This window comes from Acomys russatus, chromosome 24, assembly GCF_903995435.1.
Source record: "Acomys russatus chromosome 24, mAcoRus1.1, whole genome shotgun sequence".
Classification (NCBI taxonomy): domain Eukaryota; kingdom Metazoa; phylum Chordata; class Mammalia; order Rodentia; family Muridae; genus Acomys; species Acomys russatus.
In genome coordinates this window covers 49467646-49492833 of record NC_067160.1, presented here as the reverse complement: position 1 = coordinate 49492833, position 25188 = coordinate 49467646, and the positions used below count along the sequence as shown (strand labels likewise).

Below are 25188 nucleotides of genomic sequence, written 5' to 3'. Positions count from 1 at the left end.
TAATAAAGAGTCTAATATCAGTTCCGGGAAATCAAAATTCATTGTCATTACTATGCCGTGATAGTTTTGCAAACTGTACTCAATTTCAGAGGTTTTCAAAAGAAAATCTGTCTATGCAATCTGTTAATTGTCATTCGGTTAATAACTGTTTAAATATCCAAACTACACAGCAGCTTCCTATTAAAAAAATTAACTATAGGCTTCCTGCAAGCAAACAAACAGAGCAAGCACGCCTGGGCTGGGCTGGACTCTGCAGCCGTGGAGTGCACCTTAAAACAATGGGTGGGCTGGGCTCCACACCAGCACACACACAGCAGCCTGGCGCCGGAGGACAAAGAACAGCAATTTTGTACTTCTACTAGCGTGTGTGTGTGTGTGTGTGTGTGTGTGTGTGTATATGTGTGTGTGCGCGCGTGTGTGTGTTACAGTCCTTGCAGACAGCTCTCTGTGGAAAAGGGCAGAAGCCGTTATAAATTGTGCTTTCAGAGGTCTGCAGTGCTCAGCAAAAAAATTAGCCTCCAAAGTTTTAATTGGTACACCCAAAATAAATCCTTTTAATGAGTGAATTAACTGATTCGGGACACAAACATGGAAAAATCAAAGAAAGCAAATGTTGTGAGCAATTTGTTCTTTAAAATGGACCCCAAAGGGCTATTCCCTGACAAGTTCACAGCCCTTGAGTGGAGTGATCTGGGGCTCTTTGGCATCAGCCAGCCACAGTGCCTACAAGTGGACCGGATGGCCAGATGAAGGGCTGTGTACAAAACTGCTCTGAGTCGCTCTGAAGGACACGTCTTAAAGGTTACTCCCAGTGAGGAATCCAGCTGGTGGACAGAGCCCAAAGCTACAAGTTGCAAACACACAAATCTGTGTAGCGAACGCATTTACAAATGGAGAGTCAGAGGTGAGCGCCAGCTCGTGCGCATAACCTTTCCGTTTTTGTACTAAGTGACAGACTTTCTCAAATCCTAGGTGTGTACATTGTAATAGGACAAGCAGTAATTGACTTTTAAACTCCACCCACCACTGGGGCTACAATTAAGAACTGCTGCTCAGCAAAGTTCATAACTTGTCGGCTCCTTCCCCAGTCCAATTAAAACCCAAGTCTTCTGAGAAGGTGAGAGCGTAGGATTTACCTCGCAGCTCTCGTTCCAAAGGGCAGGATGGCCAACATCCAATCTGGCAAGGCCAGTCCCCTCCAGGCCAGAAAGAACACAAGAGCTTTCTGCCCAATAGCCGAAAATTGTGTTCAGAGATGAAGATAAAAGCAATTCTTGTGCAGTGATCCAAAAAATAGCATCTCTTTCCCCCCCAAAATTACTTGTTTTAATAAAGTAGACACACTGTGCCAACTCAACCATTTAATTATCTGCAAAAAATGATGAATCAAAACAATAGTTTGCAACAATAAATGACTAACCTCTGATTAAAATGTCTGTCCTCATTAAATCAAAATAAAAGGTACAATATCTTTTTTTTTTTTTTTTTTTTTTAAAGGCAGCCTGAAGAAATGAGCCATCTCTGCCTCTATGGCCTTTCCTGTCACAGTGGCCATGTTCTCCTGCCTGGGACTGGGGGAGCTGGTGCATGTCCCCTCTGTAACTAGAAGGACACAGGGAAGGATGGCTTGTGTGGGTGTTGTTCCCTTGAGAAGACTGTGACATGGCTGGCTTGGTTCTGATGCAGTTCCATGGCAAGGACCATGGCTTTTATAACTACTGATGCTATTTTGCTAAAGGGTCTAGGGAGAGGTGCAGTTGGGAAGGAAAGAACAGAAGAAAACTCACCTACTCATAAGATTCCATCTTAGGTAAGAGCTTAGTAGAAAAAGAAGGGAATCCAAGGCTGTAAAACCTTGAAATCTTTTTTGGTTTTGTTTTTTGGAGTTGTTTGTTTGAAGATAGGTTTTTTTCTGTGTAGCCTTGGCTGTCCTAGACTCGCTTTGTAGACCAGGCTGGCCTTGAACTCACAGTGATCTACCTGCTTCTGCCACCTGAGTGCTGGGACTACAGGTGTGCGCCACTATGCCTGACAAACCTTGAAATCTTAAAGCGCCTTTATCCAGGAAACTGGCGTCTTAAGCAAGCAATGGCTTCTAAGGTGGGAGGGTGGGTTTGCCAGGCAGGACACCTGAAGGCCCTGGATCCATTCCGGGCCTATCTCACAGGGCCTTAACAGCCTGTGGAGGTTCTACAGCAGGCCAAGTGAGAACAGGACTTGTGGGCCAGGCTGAAGGTGCAGATGTCAGCGACTATTTCTGGAGTGCCCTTTGTCGATGTTACTTCTAATCTGCTAAAGCCAGAAGAGAAAACTGTGATTCCGACTTATAGAAGCAAGAAGGGAAATGATGTCACATAAATTGTCTCCACTCACATATCTGAACAGGACATCAGCAAGGCAGGAATGGCTGCAAGACCGGTTCCTCTCTAGAACAAGACCACACATACTGAGCACCTCCTACATGCCTGGTCCTGGCTGGGTGCTCAGCACTCTCGGAAATGAGTTGTCTTTGTTTTGCTCTCATAGACGAACTCTGAACTTTAGCTGTGAAGACAGCTAATGACTGTATGCGGGTGCGTGGGTGCGTACGTGTGTTTGCATGTGTGTGTGTAAGCCAGAGGTCAACTCCGGAGGTCATTACTCAGGAAGGCTGTCCACCTTGGGGTTTTGAGACAGAGTCTCTTCCTGGCCAGGAGCACTCTACTAACCTAAGCTGTTGGCCAGTGAGCTTCAGGGAGCCTCCCCAGCCCTGGGATTATAAATGAGAGCTACCACTCCCAGCCTCTTTCTGTGGGTGCTGGGGACTGGTCTCGGTCCTCACACACTCTACTGACTGAACCATCTTTCCAGCCCTGAATTACCCTGAACAGGATGCTTTAGTTAAAGGCAGGGCCCTTCACCTAGGCCTGGGCAATCAAGCCAAGGCCAAAGCTTTGCAAGAAGCTCACTGGCCTAAGAAGTCACCTGCCCTGAGCCTGCATAGGTGACAGACAGCATCTTGGGCAGAGATAATGAGAGTTGGGGGCCAGGTGAGTCTCAAGACAAAGGACTTTCTCTAAGGACAGAATTCCACTTGCACTGGATGTGTTTCAAGTCAATACACATGGTGAGGGATAGAAAAGCCCAGTGTGTTTACTGCCTTGAGGGAGTGAGCAATTAAGGATGCCCGAGTGTGTCACCAGAAGGGATGTGCAGGGCCAACGAGGCAAGCTTCCCTCTCTCATTCAAGATTATGGATGTTGCCTTGCCAGTGATCAAGAGATCGTTCACGCTGTAAAGCATGCCGGGCTTGAGAAAGCACTCACCAACAAAGGAGCTCACCTTGGAGGGGGTTTGGCATCATTCACCATCCCAGAGATGATGTTAAGACAAATCTGAGTGTGAAGAGCCTCGTTCCTCGTGACACGTGATAAATAATTCTATCCCAACAGCAGGCTGGAGGATCGAATGTGCGTGCCTGCATTCTCATATTCTCTCTCTCTCTCTCTCTCTCTCTCTCTCTCTCTCTCTCTCTCTCTCTCTCTCTCTCTCTCCCTACCCCTCCCTTTCTTTTAAATAAATAACACAAAGGGTCTTAGGCTCATCACTGACTGTAACTGAGAAGAGGAAACACATGCAGTGGGCAGTGGAGCAGCACTGAAGGGAAGATGAGGTGAGATGGGGGCAGGTGCTCTGCTGTGGGAAAGGGAGCTTTGCTGTTCTTAAATGGGCTGGGATCTCCTCTGTGTAACTGTCAGAAGTTGGATGCATTTGTCCCCCAGAGAAGGGAGGACACTGGTGGCTTCTGAGCTTGTTATTCACACCTGTGCAGCTGGTTCTGCTGATGCCTGCAGAGCCGCCTGGTAAACCCCGTAGCCTTCGAGGCCCCAGGCAGGTGGAGAAAGAGGGGGGCGTGAAGTAGAGGCAACGTGGGCTGGCAGATCATGGGTCATAGGTAGGGGATTCTCCAGAAAGGTGGCTGGAGGACCTGCAATATTCACTAGGCCTGGGTCTGGCTGAAGGATGGCTCTTTGGAGGCCTCATTGAGACAATGAAGATTTGAGGAAGGAGAGGCAGGTGACACTGAGGTGGCCACCAGCTAAGATGGGACCCCTGCTGGTGGACAGACATAGGAGCTCAGGGGCAGTAAAGCTCACAGTTGGGAGAGGAATGTTGAGGGTTCAATCCCAGTGTGTGGCATGGTGGGCTTGGGCCCCCCTTGCTGCCACCCCCCATCACTTTAAGGTTCAGAGAAGACTACAGCAGGGGGGTTCTGGCGCCCAGAGATCTCTAGACAGACTTACACAGCACAGCTCCACTTACTGATAAGTGCTTGCTAACGGTGCCTCCTATATCCTTACAGGTCTGGGAAAGGAGAAGTCTGGAGCGCTGTAGTAGTGACAACACTCCTGTAGAGTTTCTGCTCCAATTCTTACCAAAAACCACTGGCACTCCCCGCCCCGCCACCTACCCCATCACAAATAGGGAGGTAACGGCAAAGGAAGGATTCACTCCTTGCCCAATATTATTTCAAACCAAGAGGCCCTGAGCTCCCCAGTCATGGCTCTGCCTGGCCAGAGCCTGTCACTCCTGATGCCCTTGGGACTTAGAGATCCTAGACAGTCATAAGTTCAAGGCCTCTCTCCAATGAATGGGGCCACTAGGGACTTCAAATAGCATGGAGGCCCAGCCTGACACTGGGGTCCTTGCATGAATCATTTAGGGCTTGTACACTTTCAACGTTCAGAGAGAAACACACAGCAGCGTGAACTGAACAAGAATCACGGCCTCAGGGCCTGATGTCCAAACCTGGATTCAAATCTCAGGCCTGGGTACAACTCTGGGCAGGTCTATCTCTCCAAACTCCCTTTCCAGCCTAGAAAAGTTTGTGCTGGATTTTAAATTAGTGACGAAATGTGCACCCAGGAGCCCTGCATAATAAGGTGCCATGGGAAGGATGGATATTATTAAATACACTATTTCAACTAACTCGATCTATTTTAATAAAGGAAAACCAACTTCAGCTCCCTAAATGTGTTTAAGTAAAAGAAGTTACCTCAGTCATATCCTCTTCCGTTCTCAGCTGATGGCTTATGACTTCTAGACAGACACAGATGGGGAGCAAAACAAAAGGCAGACTTGATACCCACAGTGTCCAGAGCAAACCCTGGCAGAGGTCTCACGAGCCGATGAAGAGCTGGGATTAAGCTCTTCCTTGGTTACTAGTATGTTTTGGGCCAGATCTGCAATGAGGTACTCTGCTCGGAAGGGAATTATGGTGGGGGGGGGTTACTGACAGAGAAGATAAACTCCTGGGGAGGAAGGAGTGCCCAGACTGTCTTCCCTCTGTAAGGGTGGTGTCGGCAAGAGTGCCCGTGAGGTCTAGGGCCTGTAGATACACTCAGCAGCAGGCAGTGCTGCATGCACCCATGGCACCTATGGCCCTGACAGAGGTGTGACCACACCTGCTCAGACAACTGCAGTTGTTTTTGCCAAGCTGACCCGAGATGTGGGGCTTCCATCCAGATCCGGTGTCCCTCAGATCCCTGGTGGGGAACTCAGGCCTGAAGGTGCTCTGCAAGTCCCCGCCGAGGTTCACCCAAGGCCCCTTGTCTGCCTCACCTATGGATTTAAGGCATTACTGCCCATGCTTTGCCAGGCTTTCAAACCAAACACAGACTGAGAGCGCAGTGGGAGGTGGCCACCTTCTTAAGAGCTCTGAAGTACCTGTCACCTCATAATATTTTTATTTTCCACAATGACGAAACTGGAATGCGTCTTGTGCTCCCCCACCTGCAGAGTGCAGGAGTGCACACAAAGGCCTCAGCAGCCATCAGCCCCCAAGAAGCATTTTCCCTGCAGACGCCGAAGGAACATACAGGAAGGCTTTATAGATGCTGCTGGCAGGCTCTGCCTGCTTGGCACTCCCCTCTTTCCTGCCCCTGAGCCGTCATCCTGTCGCCTCCCTAGAAAGGCCCGTGGGCTGTCTGCCACAGAAAACAGCCTACTTCTAAGTGATGATGCGTGTCGGTATCCTGGCTTCCAGAGGTGCTGGCTGAACTGTGGCAGAGAGCCTTTCCCGCCCGTTTCTCGGCACTGGGGTGGGGGAGGACATATTTTCCCTAACATTCAGAGGTGACCACATCCATCAAACTGCTGTACGGATGCACCAGGCTACAGTGAAGGTCATGCCGGCCGTGTGTCAGTGTGTCCCGAATCACAACTCCTCACAGATGTTTGGGCTCCTCTATAGATCACACCCTGGAGAGAAAGTGAGTATGGAGAGCACCTGTATTCTCACACAGCTTCCTGCCTTGCAATCTATACTTGACCAAGCCCTGAATCCTCCCAGCAGTGGGGGAAGGGAGGATGGAAGGGGATGCTGGACATTTCTTGTACTTCCCAGGTATGAGAGTAACTACAGCCTGTGTCACCCACCTCAGCATGATGTAAGGCTTTAAGGGATGCTCTTTGTGTATGTTGTGTGGTGTGCCTGCCACCCGAGAGGCTGCTCCCAGCAGCTCGCTGCCTCTCTGAAAGCTGAGTAGCATGTGTCACAATTCTGAGTATGTGTCCCATCAGGGTCATGACAGCCTTTGTCAACAGGTCTCCTGTTGATCACAGGAGCACAGGGCCTGCCACGGGCCCTCAGAGTCTGGTAAGCGAATGCAGGCTGAGCAGCCTTTCTCCTTCTGTGGAGTAGGACTACCTATCTCTACCTGGCTTGGAATAAAAGGGAAGAAGCCCGCGCCTAGGCTTTTGAACAGGCCTCCATCTGCTGAAGATGCACAGCACAAGGCAGCGTAGGGTGAGCCAGGAAGACGGCAGAAGACTGGAGGAGACCCTAAAGGCTTGGAGGAGAAGTTACTTGACAATAAGTCTGTGAAGATATTTTGGGAAAGACACAAAAAGGTGAGGTGGGCTGAACTGCTGTCGTGCCTAGTGCGAAAGCAGAGATAAAAGCCAGGGCTCAGAGAGTGAGCGGTCCAGGCCGGCAGGACATAGGTGCAATGTGTCAGGTGGCAGATCAATCTAGGCAGGTGAGGTCTGGATGGCCTGGGGACGCGGGAGGATGTGCAGGTGTAACCTGAGGAATGAAGCGCCCAAGCTGAGCATGGAAGAAGCGTTGCCACCTGGGCAGCTGGTCGAGCAGGAGAGCTTGGAAGCACTCCAGCACGTCCAGGCTCCTGCCTGGGCTAGACCACAAGCCCAGCCAAGTGGGGACGCAGAAGATGAGGTGGGGTCATACCAACTCAGCATGGAGGATTCACAGGGCGCTGGCCAGCCACGGGCCATGGGCAGGGTGTCAGGCTCGGTCTCTCTGTGGAGCCTTGCAGAGACACCAGCAGTCACAAAGCCCCAGAAGGCTTGAGCTCTGAGTGCCCTGTGAACGTGCCTAAGCGTCGTGTTCATTAACTCCTGTGACACGGTGACCACGGTGAATGTACAAAAGCACATCCAATTAGCCAGGCCTCTGTGAGTATTTGCACTCTTAAATCTTTTTGCATTTCGAAAGGGTTAAAGCGTATTATTAGCATATAATTTACAGTCCTTTCTCCCAGGGAAGGAATAATGCACAGTAAATGCCACATTCATTTTAATAATACATGTTACAGTCTGTGCCCACATCTGCACAAAGGTAAAGGAGACAGATTTTTTTGACATGTCCCACTCTGCCATCTAAACACAGGCTTTTTGTTTCTTAAGTGACGGAAGGTTTAATCAAGAAAGCAGGCAATTCATCAATCGAAACAAGGCAGTGTGCGTGCGCCTGACAGCACACACATGGTTGTGTACAGAGCGAACCTGGCCACCTGTCAACCACCCTTTTTACATCAGGATATACAAATATGCTGGGTGATCAATTCCCATCCGCTCTGTTCAGCTCTTCTTTTCCTTATTGTATTTTTCTTTAGACTTGGTTTCACTGTCAGCCAGGGCTGGGGCAACGAATGGGTAGACAATGTGAGCCGCGGCCAGCACAGGTGGTGACAAAAATTCCTCCCACCTCTGCCACCACTTACTTCCCTCTTGACCTGAGCACTGCTGTCAAACATGCTTTTCACTGTCTTCTGGTACTTTCCACACACACTACACTCTGTGGCTGTATCAAGTTGCTGATCCCTGTTGGGACATTTGCTGCCTACCTAGGCATTTACCTAACACCGTTCTAACTCATTCCAGGTGTCCCTGAGCACTCCAATAGATAAAGGAAAGCAGAGGTCAGAAATACTCCATCATTTTGGGTCACAAGAGCATGTACACCAAATGTAAAGGCCACAGGGATGAAAGAAATGCAGAGGCCGCCACCCGAATGCACTCCCAGGATAAGACAAGGCTCTTTCCCTTGATGGCAACCATTTAGTAACCTACTCCACCCGCACATGAGCTAAAAGGGGACCTGCAGCATGCCACAAGTGAAACCAACTGCAAATGCTGTTACTCAAGACCTTTAGCCTTTGCACCAGCGGCCATGGTCAGCTTAGCACAGGAGCTCAGGGCTGCCCTGCTGTCTGAGCCTCACACCTCTTGCTCCAGCCCTGCAAAGCTTCACTGAGGCATGAGGCATATTTTCAGGGTTTTTGTTCAGCAATGTAATGCTGCTCAGGTTGGCCCAGAGCTTATGGCAATCCTCCTGCCCAGCTTCCTTAGTGCTAGGACTGCGGGTATGAGCAATTGCATCCCTCTCCCTCCCCAAGGGGGTGGGGGGGGGCGGGAAAGGCGGGGAGGAGGAGAGACTATTCACTCCAAATGAAGGGAGCCATGCTTGGGATAGAGCGCTCTGTTTGTGTGGCTGGTGAGGTTTCACACAAGCAGCGTCCCCCACTCATTGCCATAAAGTGACCCCCCCCTCACGCTCTTCACCACAAGATGAAGAGCTTCTGGCAGAAATTTTATCCCATTGGATGAAATATATAAATCACGAGTTTCATAATACTGATAATTAAATGTCCATCTTCCAATTTAAATGAGAACTGGATTAAAACTGCATGGAGAAAGGCTGATCCTCGGAAATCATTAATTATTTTTAATTGCTTCGTGCCTTTGCAGCTCACGTCAGAGCTCCACAGCCAGTCCATACATCTGTAATTCGGATAAAAATGTCCTCCTTTTTGTCCTGACAGACTTTGACCCAAGCACCTTTAACCTTCCTTGGTATCAAGTGTCTTGAAAGGAAGGTGGGTTTTAAGAGAGCAGTCCTGGAGGCCAGGAAGGTGGGTTTTCTAGTATTCAAAGAGAAAACTGGGGGTGAGGGTAGGCTTTCAAAGCCATGGAGCTGCCCCAGTGATCCAGGGCAGATCTGGGTGTGTGCCACCTGCCTGGGTAACAGGCAAGGATGCTAACCACAGGAACTGATGTTTCTGTACCGTGGTATCTCCTCAGGGCCTGAGATGTTTGGGTTTCCTCATTTGCCAGTTTTCATGTGTATTTGCTTAATTTTACTACCTTAAACTTGAATGTTAGCCTTTCTTGAAAAGAAAAAAATAAGTTTTCTAGGGTTTAAAAGACAAATTGAGGGAGGAAAGGGAAGGGAGAAACTGTAATTATATTTTAATTTCAAAAAATATTTTTAAAAGGCAATTTTGTGAAGCTTGTAACTGACGTCAACAAAGGCCTGGGTGGCTCAGCTTCCACTGCTGTGGTGGCTTGTTCATTAAGAGCATCTGCCATGGAGTTGAAGAAGCACCCTGGATTAGGAAAGTGACATGGAGGCCCCCTCCTGACGGGAGTCCTCTGCTACAGCTGAGCCTCTCCTGCCAGACGCCTGGCATAGTGTGCAACAGTTATGGGCGCGAGGCTGGGGAGGTGCATCCAGTACCCTAACATGCATCTCACAAAAGTCTCAAGTGGTATGGGTCATTTCAACTGAGAGTGGACACCCTTCCCCAGGTCGCTTGGACTGCTCACCAAACACCATTATGGGCACAGAAAGTTGAGGGTGTGCGATGAATAGAACTGAATGCTACCCCTCACCAAATGCAAATATTTATAGTCCTCTCACCCATATACAAAGTTGCATGATGGACTTGCAACTTTCAACGTGTATCTGTGGCATTATTATCCACCCAGAGCGTTATACAGACAGAGTAGCTAAAGAGACATGGCTGGCTGCTGCAAGCCTCGCATACAGAGCCGCTCTGCTCTTTTTGTTCAGCTTTCAGGGTGTATACATGGAGCTGTCCTCCACTTGCAGTGCTCTGGGAGGAAAAGGGATACTTAGCACCTCCCAGAGGAAGCAGTTCTTTTAGTCTTGCCTGGCCAAGACTTGGAGCCAAGCCCAGAGCCTGCAGCCAGCCAGCCAGCCAGCCCCACCTGCCGCTCCCCCTCTGTTTACCACACAGTGTCACCTTTCACATCCATGGTAATTTTGTTGTACGTATTTTGGGCTTTATCTAAAATCCTCCTGGGCCAAGTAAAACAGAAACCACTGGATGGTCAGACGTCTAAACACCTGAAGAAAGTTATATGAAAAAGAAAGAAAGATAGCCTCCAGGAGAAGGTGGCAGCCGGGGCCAGGAGAGGAACCCTCACTCGAAGATCTGGCTGAGTGTTAAAGACTTTTCTGAAAGTCTCATCAGAAACTCCCTTACAGTAAAGGGACACTCCTAAACCCTCTGTGGGGCCACAGTGGCTCTGAGTTTTATCCAAGGAACATCCAAAGTCTGAACCCAATCTTATCAAGAAGGGAGGGGGAGGTTTCTTAGCCACCAACCAAGAGTAACTCAAGAGCCACTGAGACACAATGCATAGCTGAGATGCCAAGCTGAGACCTGGCTTTGAGAAGCACCCCACCCCCACCCCACCCCCACCCCACCCCGGTGCTCAGGGTGTGCCTTCTTCTTGCCAGAGGTGGCTTCCTAGTGTAATAAACTACAGCCCTGCTTCATGCTGCTCATCCTGAAAAGCCTTTTTGTATCAAAGCCAAGTGTCTCCTGTCCAAAAAGAGCCTAGGCACTGCGCACAGCAGAGTACAGCTGTTCCTGTCCTTGCCACTGCTGACAGCGCCCAATTTCCAAAATAGGAGACTTTCCATTAATAAGCTGGCCTGGAGAGATGGCTCAGTGGCTAAGAGCCCTGGTTGGTCTACCACAGGACCTGGGTTCAATTTCCAGCACCCACACTGGGGTTCCGACTATCTGTGACTGCAGTTCCAGGGGATCCAGCACCTCTCCTGACCACTGTGAGCGCTAGGCAGGCACAAACGTATGTACATACATGCAGTCAATATATTCATACACATAAAATAAATAAATACATTTTTTAAAAAGTAGCTTTAAAAAATAAGATATGGTCCAAAAGAGAAATCCTGCTGGGGAACATCCCCAGGGTGGGTTGCAGAATGATGCAGTCAGACCCACATGTGGTACTAAGGCTGAGAGGAGCCCTCCAAGGGCTCAGGCGTGACCGTGGAGCTCACTCACATCAGGAGAGCATGAGAGGGGACACTCAGAGAGGCACAGGCCACTGCTTGCCCAAACAAGAAACTGCTTTACACATGGTGTAACTCTTCCTAGAACCTATTTTTTAAAAATGAACATTCAGCTAGATTTCTTTTTTCACTTGGCCATGTTCTGTGCACGCTCCCTTCACTTACGGCTAGCTAAAAAGCCAGGCCATTTGGCAGGCAGTTTGTAGGACAGCCTTGCCTTGGACAAGTAGTACATATCACACACACACACATCTGTTCTCCCTGCTTCAGAGCACCACAGTCCTCATCCTAGTGGGCACACCCCTAGCCCTTTTTTTTTTTTCTTTCTGACACAGGGTTTATCTCTTTAGTCCTGGCTGTCCTGAACTTGCTTTGTAGACCAGGCTGGCCTTGAACTCATATCTGCCTCTGCCTCCGAGTGCTGGGTTTACAGGCATGTGCACATCTGTAGGAATTTTCTAGAAGAAGTCCCAGGAGAGGAAGGATGAAGACCAAATGACCGCTTCATGGCCTTTTTAAAGGATTCAAGACGGCAGCACAAGGGATATCAACATTTCAGGATTTTAGCACTGAGCCAACGAGTTTCTCACCCACTTCCAGGAGCAACAAGTATCCTCTGGACTGGGTAGATCATGGCCAAATGTGCTTGACGAGTGCTGAGCACCAAAAACCACTGGATGGCTATGAAAGCACAGAGCCCGGCTTAGTGGGGGGAGGCCTCAGACAGGAACAATCTGGCAGTGGGGATGGCCCTAGACCCTGGAAGCACGCAGGTGGCAGATCATGTGACTATGGGCTGACGGGATCTCACCCAGTGTTCCTGGGCAGAGCAGATGCTGGCTCAGCACTTCCCTTCTGCCTGGCAGCATCCTGCATGGTCTCTTTTGCTGCCACAGACACTCTGTGCTAAGGCTCTCTACGCAGGCCCCGGGGCAGAGACTGTCTTGACTCAGGGAAGAGGGAATCATTGAATGCACTGAATGAACACTCAAAAAGTAAATGTCCCCATACGTATTCAATACTACTGATTTTTACAGTTCTAGTCACATTGTTGTGACATCTCCTCATCTTAGGAAGGGCTATAAACTATCAAATGGCTCTGGCTGCCTTCGAGTACCACAGAGAGCACGCCAGAAGTTTGCCCAAGGGCTCAGTACTGGAGGGGTGATGCGTGCTGGTGGCTGGGAGGAGACAGTTTGATGACTCATGTCATGATCTGCAGAACCTCACTTTGGGGAGTCAGCACTGGGCTTGGCTGGTTGGGGCACATGTCACCTTAATTGCTTTTGGATTAAACCTTTGGAAACCCTTACTTTATACCAAACCGAGATGTGTGCCACTTGGTACCAGATAAGTGTTCACATGAGAGTGACAGGTAGGTAGTCTCTGTGCCCTTGGGTCAGGACAAGACAGAGGCAGGCAGCCAGTGTGGCTGGACGGGGGGTTGGGGTGGGTGGGGGTGGGTGAGGTGGGGGGTGGTAGGCAAGTTTCTCAGCCCCCATCCCCCTCATCAGTTGCCATGGTGAGCCTGCAGGCCTCCTGGAGCCCTCAGGGCCTGCAGGGTATTTCTGGTGGTACAGTGAGAGCCTGCCTGTAGCAGAGTGAGTCGGTGCCTGCAGCTGCTGAGGAGACCTGCGCTGCCTGTGGCCTGCGCTGGAGACTCAACTACCTCTGAAGACAAAAATCCCACAGATTGTCACTTACATTAACGGGGCAGGAAGTTTCTGACCCGCTCTGCTGTGTCCAGAGCCTGTTGCCTTGCTATTGCTAAACCAGCAGCTGAAATGAACCCAGTCAACACTTCATCAAAGCTGCACTGAGGAAGCAGTGGTCCAGGCCAGACAGAAACATTCCTCCCAGACCAGAGCATGCGCCCTGTGGGCCATTTGCTGAGACAGCATCTATAGCTGGGACAGCTATTAGAGGACACAGGGATGGTGGGTGCAGCCCAAGTGCCAAAGCTGTTAAGATTTGCAAGCTGCTGAAAAAAGATGTGTGCAGGGGACTTTCCTTGTGTGGGTCTGAGGGGAATAGGCCTGGGTTTTACAGTCCTGCGAGGTACCACTCTGCCACCGAGCATCTGGGAAATAGCCAGCTTTTCTACAAAACAGGCCACCTTTCCACACTCGTTAAACTCCCTGGTGGCTCTCCTGAAACAACCATGGTATGGACAGAAGCAATGATCTCCAGAGACGCTTTTCTTAGACACAACGCTAACTGTCCTGCCCTGGCTCCTGGAGCACAGCCAGGGCAGGGACTCAGGGCTCCCCCTTCCTAACAGGACTGTCGCCCAGAAATGGAACAACCTGCTTTTTCTTTCACTTCCAAACCTATTAGGGAGTGATCATAACGAGAGAAACGAACACTGACAAGAATTATGCCACTGTTGGAGTTCATCTATTTAGTAACCCGAAGTTGCAGTTTTTAGAAAAAAAGAGAGAGATTACCTTTTAAATAACCGATTCATTATGGGACATGAATGAATGTCATGTTCCTGTGTTCAAATTGTCACTCAGCATTAAGGATGTGTGCTGGTAAGTGGCACCGATTTACCTCGTTCCCCTGACAGACAAACACCCCTGTCTGGAGCCCCAATGATGGGGAGCGTTTGTGGGTTTCCTGGGCTCTTAGAGAGTTGCCTGTATGGTCTTGCACCTCATGAATCTTGGTTCTGCAGTGAGGCCCCTCGCCCTCCTTCTCCTCCCTGGTGAAGTTCCTATTGCAGTGACACTATCCATTTTCAGGCTGAGTTCAGAAACCACAGACACGGATTCTGAGTGAGCAAGGGGGGCCAGACAGGCTGTGTCCCCGCTGGACACACTGACTGTGAGAAATGTGAGGTGAAGACAGGCAGGGACATGGAAGGCAGGGCTCTGTGTGTGTTGGGGGTGGGGGTCTGTCTGCGCTGGCTGGTGCAGGACGTGGAAAGCGTGCCCCCAGCTCATCCCCCATCCTGAGAAACCCACACGCTGCCCATCATTGGCTTCCAGACATGCCGTTTGGCCTTTCGCTAAGTTCTAACACAAAGGAAAGGGAAGGCCATGTCCTGTGGGGAAGGAGGGACAGGCCTCTGGGGGGGGGGGGATGAGAGGTGGCAGCATACACAAGGTGGCCCCGGGCACAGTTCTGCACGGTGGCCTGCATACCTGATATGGCGTACAGATTGGAGAGCTGGTACTCATAGTCTGTGCTGGTGTTGTTTCTGCCTCGGAAGGTAGCTGGTAGCGTTAGTGAGATGTGCCTAAGAGAGAGAGACAGGGGGGTGGGGGGGAGAAGGTTGGTTACAAGGAGTGTGCAGTGGCCCTTAGACTCAGAAAGCACATGATGTCATCCATAGCGAAACAGGAGTGAGGAGAGGCCAGCGCAGGTGCTTCTGTAGGCCCACATCTTCTCCCTCAGCCTTGGCCCTCTCCAGGAACCAGCAGCCACTTTCTTTCATCCCACAGCACATTTCACAGAGGTTGGCAGTCTAACCCAGGGCTCAGAGTGAGATACGATACATCAGTATGACCAAAACACCCAGGCTGGGAACAGTGGCTTCCATACCCCCCACAGGCTGTGGAGGATTCTTAGGACTCCTAGGTAGGAGACTAGTGACCTCTGACAGTGAACCTGGTACCTTGCTTTGAGCCACTGTGTCCTGTCTGTATCCCCTGGCACAGAGAATATAGCAATGTGTTATGGAAAGTAGCTCCCCGAAGCCCACAAAGCTGTCTGTGAACCTGTGAGCAGAGTGCAAGTACGCTTATGTCACAAGCAAGTACCCCACTCAACACCATCATGGCTGCCTTCAGACAACACGGGCAAGGAGCACCATGGTGATGGGGAGGTCCTAAGGGCCCAGCAAGTCCAGGGACCACAGCACCACCAACTCCCTAGAGGGGCGCCTGGAGCTGGCTTGAAATTGCTCAGTCACCTATGCTTGCACTACATCCAGCTATTACTCAACACAAAGATGCTGGAGGGGCAGTCACAACAGAATTCCTGTTCACCCTTCACTGCCTCACCCAACTGCCTGAATGGTATCTCTCAGGGCCAGGATGTGTTCAATGGCAGGGCCAAAGTGTTAACTTGGCACCTATTTGCTAGGACGGTTTCTGCCACAGAGCAATTATTGAACACTTGGTGGACCCAAGCAAAGCTTGAACTTAATGCTCTTGGTCTTTCTGTGGCAACAACTGCTGCTGTCTCAGGCACTGTACTTCTCCACACAGTGTTTCAGGCACGTGTAGCATATGCCTCTCTGCCACAGAAGGAAGCAGGTGGGTGAAGGAAGAAGGCAGTGGCTGCAGCATCCCGGAACTCACAGTGGGAGAAAGGAAGACTTCTGTGCACATACATGGGGTGACATGCGCAGGTTTGGGAATACAGGACTAAGAGGGCACAGAGACAAGCCTAAGTCTTTGAGGGAGGAGCTACTCAGCAGACAAGCGATAAACTGAAATCAAGTTTCTACATTTTTTGCACCGACGTTTCTCTCAGGAAGGAAGCAGAGACACACAGGACCGAGGGGACAGATCACCAGTGCTCAGGCAGGAGCTGAGTCTGGAGTGAGCTTCAATTGCAGCTCCCTGTGTCAGACGTGGGGTGGCCAGCTTCACACCCAATGCCTAATCCTCTCCACAGATGATGACTCACAGAAGAGGAAACAGGCCTGGTAACAGCCAAACCAGTAAGAATGGGACTAGAGAGACAGCACAGAAGCCCACATCTTCTGGAGGTAATGGCAGCTTTATTTAAGCTATGCTGCGTCAGGATGGAGAGAAGCCACACAAGCAGGATGGCAGTGTCCTGGCCAGCGATGCTACCGACGCCAGATGCTCGCCACGTACTAGCATAGCAACCCCAACAAGCGGCAGTGCACACTACACAGACGGACCCCTAGCGGCCTGCCCTATGCAGGTCAAGGACACTGTCCTTGGGAGTTCACTGGATTAGGATCCAGTGTCAATACTAGTACCTGGAGGCTGAGTGCCCTCTGAAGAGATGTGTCATCTCCTAGCAGGCACAGGTCATAAGGCAAGCAGAACTGGTGTCACTGAGCATGAATGAACCCTTTAACTTGGTACAAGGGTTAAATCCCATCAGCTTGAGTGAACAAAAGGAGCAAACAAGCTGAGCACCAGTGCCCATCTTTTGGTGCTTCCTGACTTTAGACACGGTATGACCAGCTGACACCATGCATCCGGGATAGACACTCCTCCATGATAGACTGTATCCTCAAACTGTGAGCGCAAGTAAACCCCTTCTTCCTGGAGTCCTGGCTCCTAAGGGCCAGTGCAAACTCATGGGGGACTTTCCTCTGCCTTAGACTGAACCCCCCTAAACCCCCACCTGTCTGTGAGGTCCTGTTGGCTCAGCCCAGCCCCCCACACTCACATTCGCCATTCCCTGCTCCAGCGTTTTGCGCCCTGTCCCTGTGGCTTTCAGACCTGCTCTTCTGCAGCTCTCCAGAGGCTAGCTTTTCTGGGCCAGGCCGCTTCACCAACACCGGCTTTGGTCACCCTTGACGAGGTACCCCCTCCCATGAATCCTTTTCTAATGATGCTTCCCACCGTGCTCCCTGCACAGCCTCCCTCTGCGGGGAAGAATTTGATACGCATCACTTTTCTTCCCCTTAGCACCTCCAGTGCTAAGAACAAAGCCCTGTAAAATGGTCTGGGTCTTACTGAATGAATACATTTGATTTTGACTTATAATTAGGGATAATTTTGGGACTCTTCCAGCAAGGCTTCCCACTTGCCTCCTTCTCATCCTCAGGACTAGCCTGGCTAATGGTTTGGAGAACGCAGCTTCCTCCAATTCAAGGATAACTTTACATACACAGTACATACTCTCGTTGTGGCATGGCTTATAAAGCCAAGGATACCCAATACTAAAAGGGGACAGTTGCAGTTGTGTTAACTGTGTACTAAAATAGTTCAAGGCCTTTGTACAAATCTTAGGAGATTGCTAGATGGGCTAAGCTGGCACCTGTAGTATTGCAAGAATGGAAAAATCTAGTTTCCCACATTTGAAACTGGAACCTGCCAGCCCCAGGCACTCGCCAATGCAGACAAGATCAATGTCATCGAGATGGGAGGGACAGGACGTCATAGGGACCAGTCTGGTCACTCGGCTTTTCTTCAGCTGGGTCAAGGGCTGCAGAGCCTCAACTACCACAAAGATATTCCAGGAGGTGACCGTGGCTGGTGTCCACTGTGTAACAGAAACAGGGGGCTCCAGAGGGACCAATCCATGGGCAGACAGTGACATGAATGCCCAAGAAACCTAGAGGTCAGGCTGCCCTCTCCTCAGAGGTCTTGGGGAATCATGAGTCATCAACAACTGTTACTTGACACAGATAACAATTTGTGCAACATCTGGTTGATGGAAAGGCATGAAAGCCCTTAGAGAGCCTTTGCCCGGCTTCCCTCCCTCAGGACCTGTCAGGACCTGCCCTGGGGAGGCTGGCTGCACCATGCTGCTTCTGGAGCCACTAAATCAGTGTAGAGGGGCTGGTGGCTCTGTAACAGATGAGCCGCTGCCAACAACTACTCCAGCGAAATAGATGCTAAGGGAAATTTCATTCTTGCCCCCGAGTCAATGTGAGGCACCTTATTCAATTAACACAGCCACCGAGCCCCAGACAGCCTGTACAAAAGCCCTTCAGTTACAGATGACATTTTATTACGTGACAGTAGTTGCCAGCACAATTTATTTCTTTTGATTCTGCCTTTTCCTTGCTAATTTAAATCTGTATTTTCTAGTGTTGACTCCAGGTCTGTGTGACTTTTTAAAATGCAGCCATCGATCTTGTGGACCCAGTGGTCACACGGAATGGAGACGGCTTTGCTAGGCAGCATGCTCTGCTCTCTCTTTAAACGGCCAAAGACAGTGGTGAGGGGCAGTGGCTAACTTTCTGTTAGAGATGGCTGCTGTTTTTATGTCGTGTCCCCTATTCATGCTTGTAGGGGCCTCTTTGTTCTGTTTCCCCAGGCTTGAAAATCACCTTCTGAAGTAGCAGATTCCAGTGTGTGCTCCAGGGACCTACAAGTCCCTGAGACTTTGGGTGAGGTACGAGGTCACAATACTTTCCATAATACTGAGCTATGTTACTTTCCTCAAACGGGGCATTAAAAAGCTAAGCCAAGCCATGTGTGATAGCTTATGCCTATAGTCCTAGCATTATAGGAGGCTGAGGCAGGAGGATTACTATGAGCTCCAGGCCAGCCTAGGTTATATGATCAATTCCAGGCCAGTCTCATTAACAAAACAAAACAAAACCAAAAAAAAAAAAAAAATCCAAACCAGCACAAACTATAAAAAATTCAATAAACTTCGAAACGATGAAATTAAAACCTGAGGCCAGGGCTGGGAAGCTAGTCCCGCATGGCGTGCTCTTGCAGAGGACCTGAGTGTGGCTCCCAGCACCACATCAGACAGCAAACAGCCACCTGTAACTCCAGCTCCAAGGAACCTAACACCCTCTTCTGGACCCTGCTCTCACATGTACATACCATAGACCACAAAAATGCTGATACATATAGTTGCAAAAATAATAAAAATAAACATGTCTTAAATGACAATGAATGCCTGGGGCTTCTGCCTTGGGCATATTCAGAACACTTACAACGTAGAAGAAGCTAACCCAACAGATGAATGGCTGCAACACTGGAACTGACCCATCCCTAAGGAACGTGTATGTGTCATACTCAGCAATTAAAAAAGGACAGACTACTGATGTGCAAGATGGACCAATCTCAGGGCAACTATGTTGAGTAAAACAAGGCAGAAAATAATACACACGATATGATGCCACATCTAGAACATTCTTGAAAATGCAAACTAATCCACAGAGCTAGACCAGAGGTTGCCCAGGGGAGGGAGGATGCTTTACAGAGATGCACAGAGGGCTTGTGGGGGGTACATTTGTGACCTTGGCTTTGGTGAGAGTCTCGTTTGTGCACACACACATCCACCATGTCAGGTATGCACAGCTTATACAGACCCCACTTCAACCAAGCTGCAAACACTCTCCTAGGAGTAAGGCTCTAACTAGCAAAGACAAAGGAGCTTGTGGATTCCGGAACCGGCAGAGGGAGCGTCTCAGGTGGAGTCCTGGAAAACACAGATGTGAGCTGACTTTTCCCATCACACTCAGTGCCTGAAGATGACAGAGACTCCAAGTTTGGAAGGTCATGAGCTGTGCTTATGGAAACCGCTTTATTTCTTCTGGTGGAAGACAGCAAAGAAGGCACTGCTGCCTCTTTTTCAGGAACAAGTGCATTAAAACTGCAGCTGCTAATCTGCTACCAAGGAAGTTAAGGGCTAACCTTGGCAACACAGTGAGATAAATGTCCCAGTTAATTCCAAGATTGGGAACGGGAAGCAGACAGGCTTACTCATTCTCGCTGGGAACGTGAGGACAGTGAGGGATATGGGAAATGGTGCTTTAGATAGAAAGCATGGCTAGCTGGCATTCTCACAGAATCTAGCTGGAAAGGCACACATCGCCAACCAGCGACCGGCTAGACACGGATGCCAACTCCACTCCAACTATGAAGGTTTACGCAAACCTGAAGACAACACTGTTAGATTACCATAAAGAGTGACACACACAGAAAGTGGTGGGCATGGAGGTCAGGGTTGGGAGAGGGCTGAGTGAACTGGTGCAAGGGCTATGTGTGGAGTGAAACCTCAGCCAGCAGGAACCGGGCTGCATTTGCTTTGGGCAGCAAAATGGGGCCAGTTCTGATGACCTCCTAACACTGCCAGGGGCAGAACAAATAGGAGGGAGGAATGAGCTGGATGCTGTTCCGTAAAACAGCTGTTAGGCAGCTCTGAAACAGCACGTCACAGCCAGCCCTGAGGACAACCTACTTCTGGATATAGGTGCAGTGCCAACAGGCCCAAAGGACATCTGCCTCTTGAACATGCCCGTGGTATCACCAGCAGTAACCCCAGAGGAGAGCGGACTCTTCCCCCCCCCCCACCCCCCGCTGCCTGCTTTCCACTGCTAATGCTGGCTTCCATGGGACATTGCTTCCCTTCTGCTCAGAAAGACGACAATGGCAAAGCCAGGGGAGACTCTCAGCAAGACGGCACAGGGGACGGTGCCAGCACAGCACTGGTGTGAAAGGTCTGTCTCACCATCTACATCATGTCTGTGAGACATGACCACAGGCAGCGCACGAAGGAGAGTTGGGACGGTGGAAGAATCATGCAAAAGCAATGGTAATTGGGTTAAAGTGGTGCTGGGAAGTGGCAAACAGCTAAATGAAATTCCCTTTTATTCCCACAAAACACCACTGGGAAGAAGTCGGCTGTGATGCACAGCTTCAGCACCAGGTGTGAGGACGTGCTTAATGAACACCACTTAATGAAGAAAAAGGCTCTGATAAAACACCTGGTGCGAGCAGGGTGTGGGAGCCACAGGGACGGGACCTCCACTGCACCTGCTGGCGTTTTAATCAGCACCTTTTGGAATAGTCCCCACTACAAGCTGGTCAATGGTGTCAGAAAGAGGTCCCTGGCCAGTGCCCATACTCGCTGACAGTCTGGGGACCCTTGCTTCTTAAGGACCATATGCTCAGGGGCTGGCTCACCCTGAAGGTAATTAAAATGGATCGTTTTCAGCTGGAAGGACCTGGCCAGCATGCAGACCCCTCTCTCAGATCTCCAGAAAGGCTCCTGCTTCTGGGTCCCCTGAGCACCTGCACTGGGACTGAGCTCTGAAGAGCCGCAGGAAAGCCAGAGACCACTTTTCCTTGGACCCAGCTCCTTGGAAACAGAAAGACAGTATTTCAACAGCTACAGGTCTGGACTTGTTTGCAGTTGTGCCTTTCCTTCTCCTGCTGCTCCTGAAGGCCATTCCCAGAAGCCACTGCTGTTGTTTTTTTTTAATAGTCTGATGTGACACATTTTCACACCAGTGAAGGCAAGTGAGTGCTGTGTGCTTACAGCTTTCCACACCCAGACAGAAACCGAGCCTCACTCTCCTATAGGGAGCAGAGCCCAATCCAAGAGGAGACAAGTGTTATCGGTGTGCACACAGTCTGCTGTCACTAACCAGTAGCCACAGACTCTGTCCACTTGGTTACTTTTTTAGGTTTATTTTAACATTTATGGGTACATGTGGAGGTCAGAGACAACCTGTAGGAGTCAGCTGTCTCCCAGCATGGGCCAGGGATAGAACTCAGGTTGTCAAGCTTGGTGGCAAGCAACCTGACTTGCTAAGCCTCTCACCAGCCCTGTCTACTCATCTTTAACTGGGCTCCTGCTATAAGCTCAGTACTGTGCTAAGTGCTGAGATGGTTTCGGAAGAAGTCTATAGACCACAGACTGAAACATACATAAATCTTTCACAAAGAGAAAAGCTGTAAAATCCAAAGACTACAGGAGTATCGGGTTTCAGGCTTTGGTTTTAAAATCATAGAGCATGTGGGTGGGGCAAACAGCCAACACCTGTTGAAAGTCTCCTGCATGGCCCCACATGGAAAGGGGGTGGGGAGGAAGGCTCAGGCAACAAAATAGCTATTCATGTGTCAAACTGACAACTCAAAAGATGCCACATGGCAGGACACAGGCAACAATGCCAGGTGGGAAAGATGGTCAACGGGTGCAGACTCAGATAATGGAGAAGGCCTTAAGGGGAAAGCCAGAGGTTTGTCCCTGCAAGAGACTGTGACAGTTACTGCTAGTCCATACACCTCATGACCATCTCTAAACAACCCAGCAGGGGTACACAGTATTCTACAGATGGGAACAAAGTGGCTCAGAGCGGCTAAGGAAACCGTCCAAGGTCACACAGGGAAAGAAAACCGCTGGGCTGTCATTGAAACCATGCTCTTTCGGCTGCAGCCTCTTACCTCACTGAGGAACTGCAGAGCACAGACACAAGCCACGCATTGGCCCTCATCAGTGTGACTCCAGCCTCCCAACCCATAGGGTGAATTTCCCTCCAAGGCCGCACCCCCCCACACACCTCTCCACAACTCCCCCATCCCACCAGCCTTCGCCAGAACATAATGCATGGGACAAGTCAGCAGCAACAGCAACCCCAAAGCTGTCATAGTTAGACTAAGGAAACCATAACTCCCCGAGTTCCTACAGCTCGGCTTTAAAGTGTGCACAGCTCGACAGCATATGGCAAATCAATTACTAGTTTAAATCTTAAAACAAAAACATGGCAAATGCAGCACAGAAATAATCAGGTACAATGGTTCGGCTCAGATTACAGCGGCCACTGGAGTTTTGAATACAATTAATCATCGTTCCAGGCAATGGGAAGCCATATTGACACTTATTCCTAATTTGAATATTTAATTAGGTGAAGTTCTTCATCAAATTATCGCAGAACTGGGAGAAAGCCTGGAAGACTTACACAATTAACCCCTTCCCAGCTGCTCCCTGCCAGGCCACTCTGGCTGTGCAGGGCTGAGGAGAACCAGGCCGGCACTGACCTGCATTGTGCACTGAGATGAGCCCTGGAGAGTAGGAAGCTGCTTGCTGGCTGCCATGGAGCAGCAGCTGCAACAGGTCTACCTACATTCCCCACTTAAGCCTCACCAGGAGCCTGCATGTAGGTGCCTTTCTCCCCCCTCATAGGGAAGGAGACAGAGGCTTGCTCCAGGTAGCCACCCAGCAGTTCCGGCAGCTCCCCCCACCTCCCACTAATCAGCATGGACTCCCAGCCCACTTCTGAAACCTTCTGATCCCTGCCCTGAGTTCAGTCTGTAAACCACATCCACGCACAGATACTGACATGCTTATTGTGTGCCATGTGGTATGAGAGTTAACATTAGTAATTGAGACAGGAATCAGAACACTCGCACTTGCCTTGGCCAAGTTACCACGGAAGGTGGGCTTATGACAAATTGCTGCCATTAGAGCCACTCAGCCTTCTGAGTTTATTGTTATTTGGTAAACTCTGATGTTGTGGGAAGTTGCAAACTTGCTCATCTGTGTTTCTGGCATAGTGTGCTCATGGCACCCACCACATCTGGCTTTTCGAGGTGAATTCAGGTGTTTATGCTCACACGGCAAGCCCATTATGGGCTGAACGATGGTGTGTTCGGACCCAGGAATGTACTCGGGATGGCATTTCATCTGACTCCATCCCAGTGACTACACAGCCAGAAGTAAGCAATCCCACCTCCAAGCCACTGCTTCATGCTTCATGGAGATGCTCCCACAATGGCCACTTCAGCAGGACAGAAGGAAAGAGGCACTCTGCGCAGCCCAACACCACACTGTCCCTCTCACCACAGCCACCCATCACTGGACCTCCTGCCCACATCCGGTCACAGCAGGAGACCCCTGGATCTATCAGGCCCGCTCTGAGCAAGCTCCTGATGGGAGCAAATGGCGTCAGGAACTTTGAAACTTTCCTTTGTATATTACATTAATCCATATAAGAAAATCTCTTTTAATGAGGAGTGATGTAGTCACAAACTCTCCAGAGCCATAATTAGAGCAAACTAATTGAAGTTGTGTTTTGACACACTTTCCAAATTCACGGGTGCCGGATGACATATTCACAACACTGCTGCCGCACAACCATGGCGACGGCAAAATCATTAGGCTAATAACGCTTATTTGCATTCTTATCATGCCGGCAGCTCTCCCTTAAATACTGTTTCTACTACTGCTCCTTTGCTGTAACTTTCCACTAGACGGTATTAACAGTAATTATTAGTGCTTTAGTGGAATTTTAATGTTAAGAATAACAACGCGCATTAGCATACACAGACTGGCAGTGCTGTCTCTTAACTGCCACCCATATGCAGGTTTGGAGGTGCTCCCTTGGCCCCCCGCCCCAGGGTGACCAGATGCCATCTTTGCAGCATTTATGACAACCACTTAGGGTCCACGCCCAGTGAGATCTAAAGTTTGTGTTCTTCATTTAGGGTTTCAAATGCTCGATGAGAAAGTCTCCCTTCTCTCTCTTGTAAGAACAATAAAATGAAATAATTACATAGAAAATTTTTTTCCAAGCAGTTAAAAAAAATTCTCAATTTACAATCCTGTCTTTGGCAATAATACTAATGAGTTCCAGGAGGCCAGGCTTTGGCCAGTCTCTGTCGCCACCCACCCTCGCTGTGATTAAAAGCAGACAGGGGACAACTCACTTGTGGGTGGGGAGGGCTGGGTCTATCAAGTCAGAGGCATTGTTTGCAACCAGCAATGCCAATTTTTTAAATGTTTGACTCATACAGACAAGAGAGACAGACAGACAGACAGACAGACAGACAGACACACACACACACACACACACACACACACACACACACACACAGGACTTGACAGTTCTAAATAATGGCTATTAATGACACAGTCTTTGAAAGTGACAAATTCTGAAATTTAGACTCTAAGAACTTTGAAGAGTGAGCATGTCCCACAGAACATGACATGACAGCAAACGCACAAGGTTCCCGCTGACTTGGAGTGGGAGGAGGGCAGGGTCTGTCTCCCTGCTTCGGGCACTGGGTTGACTGCCCCTGGCTATTCATGTGGTGGTGAGGGCACACTCTGGGGGAGAGGGGAGCATATCCTGGTGATCTGTTCCTCTTCAGTGGAAAACTTGAGGTACTTGCTGTGTTGTGGGGAAGCCAGGGAGCCACTGAAATCCCAGACTCCTTAAGTATCCTGGGATGAGAAACAACAATGGCCTCATTCACCACCCATGAACATGCACGGGTTGAATTCCCACCTATTCAGTGGATGCAGGATGCTGCCAATCCTCCATTAAGAGCCAAACAAGCAGAGAAAGCACTTCCTTACAGAATGACCCTCAA

At 49.7% G+C, this 25188-nt stretch overlaps 2 protein-coding genes across 4 annotated transcripts in view; one reads left to right on the top strand and one right to left on the bottom strand.

Moving 5' to 3' along the window:
• Rpl12 (ribosomal protein L12) overlaps nucleotides 1–25188 on the top strand; it is a 1083577-nt gene that overhangs the window by 848181 nt on the left and 210208 nt on the right. The window lies entirely within an intron of this gene.
• The window catches only part of Mvb12b (multivesicular body subunit 12B), a 155908-nt gene that overhangs the window by 55720 nt on the left and 75000 nt on the right, over nucleotides 1–25188 (bottom strand). For all 3 annotated transcript variants that reach the window (XM_051166254.1, XM_051166256.1, XM_051166255.1), the window contains exon 7: nucleotides 14557–14651. In XM_051166254.1, coding sequence (XP_051022211.1) covers nucleotides 14557–14651 — 95 coding nt within the window. The remainder of the gene's footprint in view (nucleotides 1–14556; nucleotides 14652–25188) is intronic.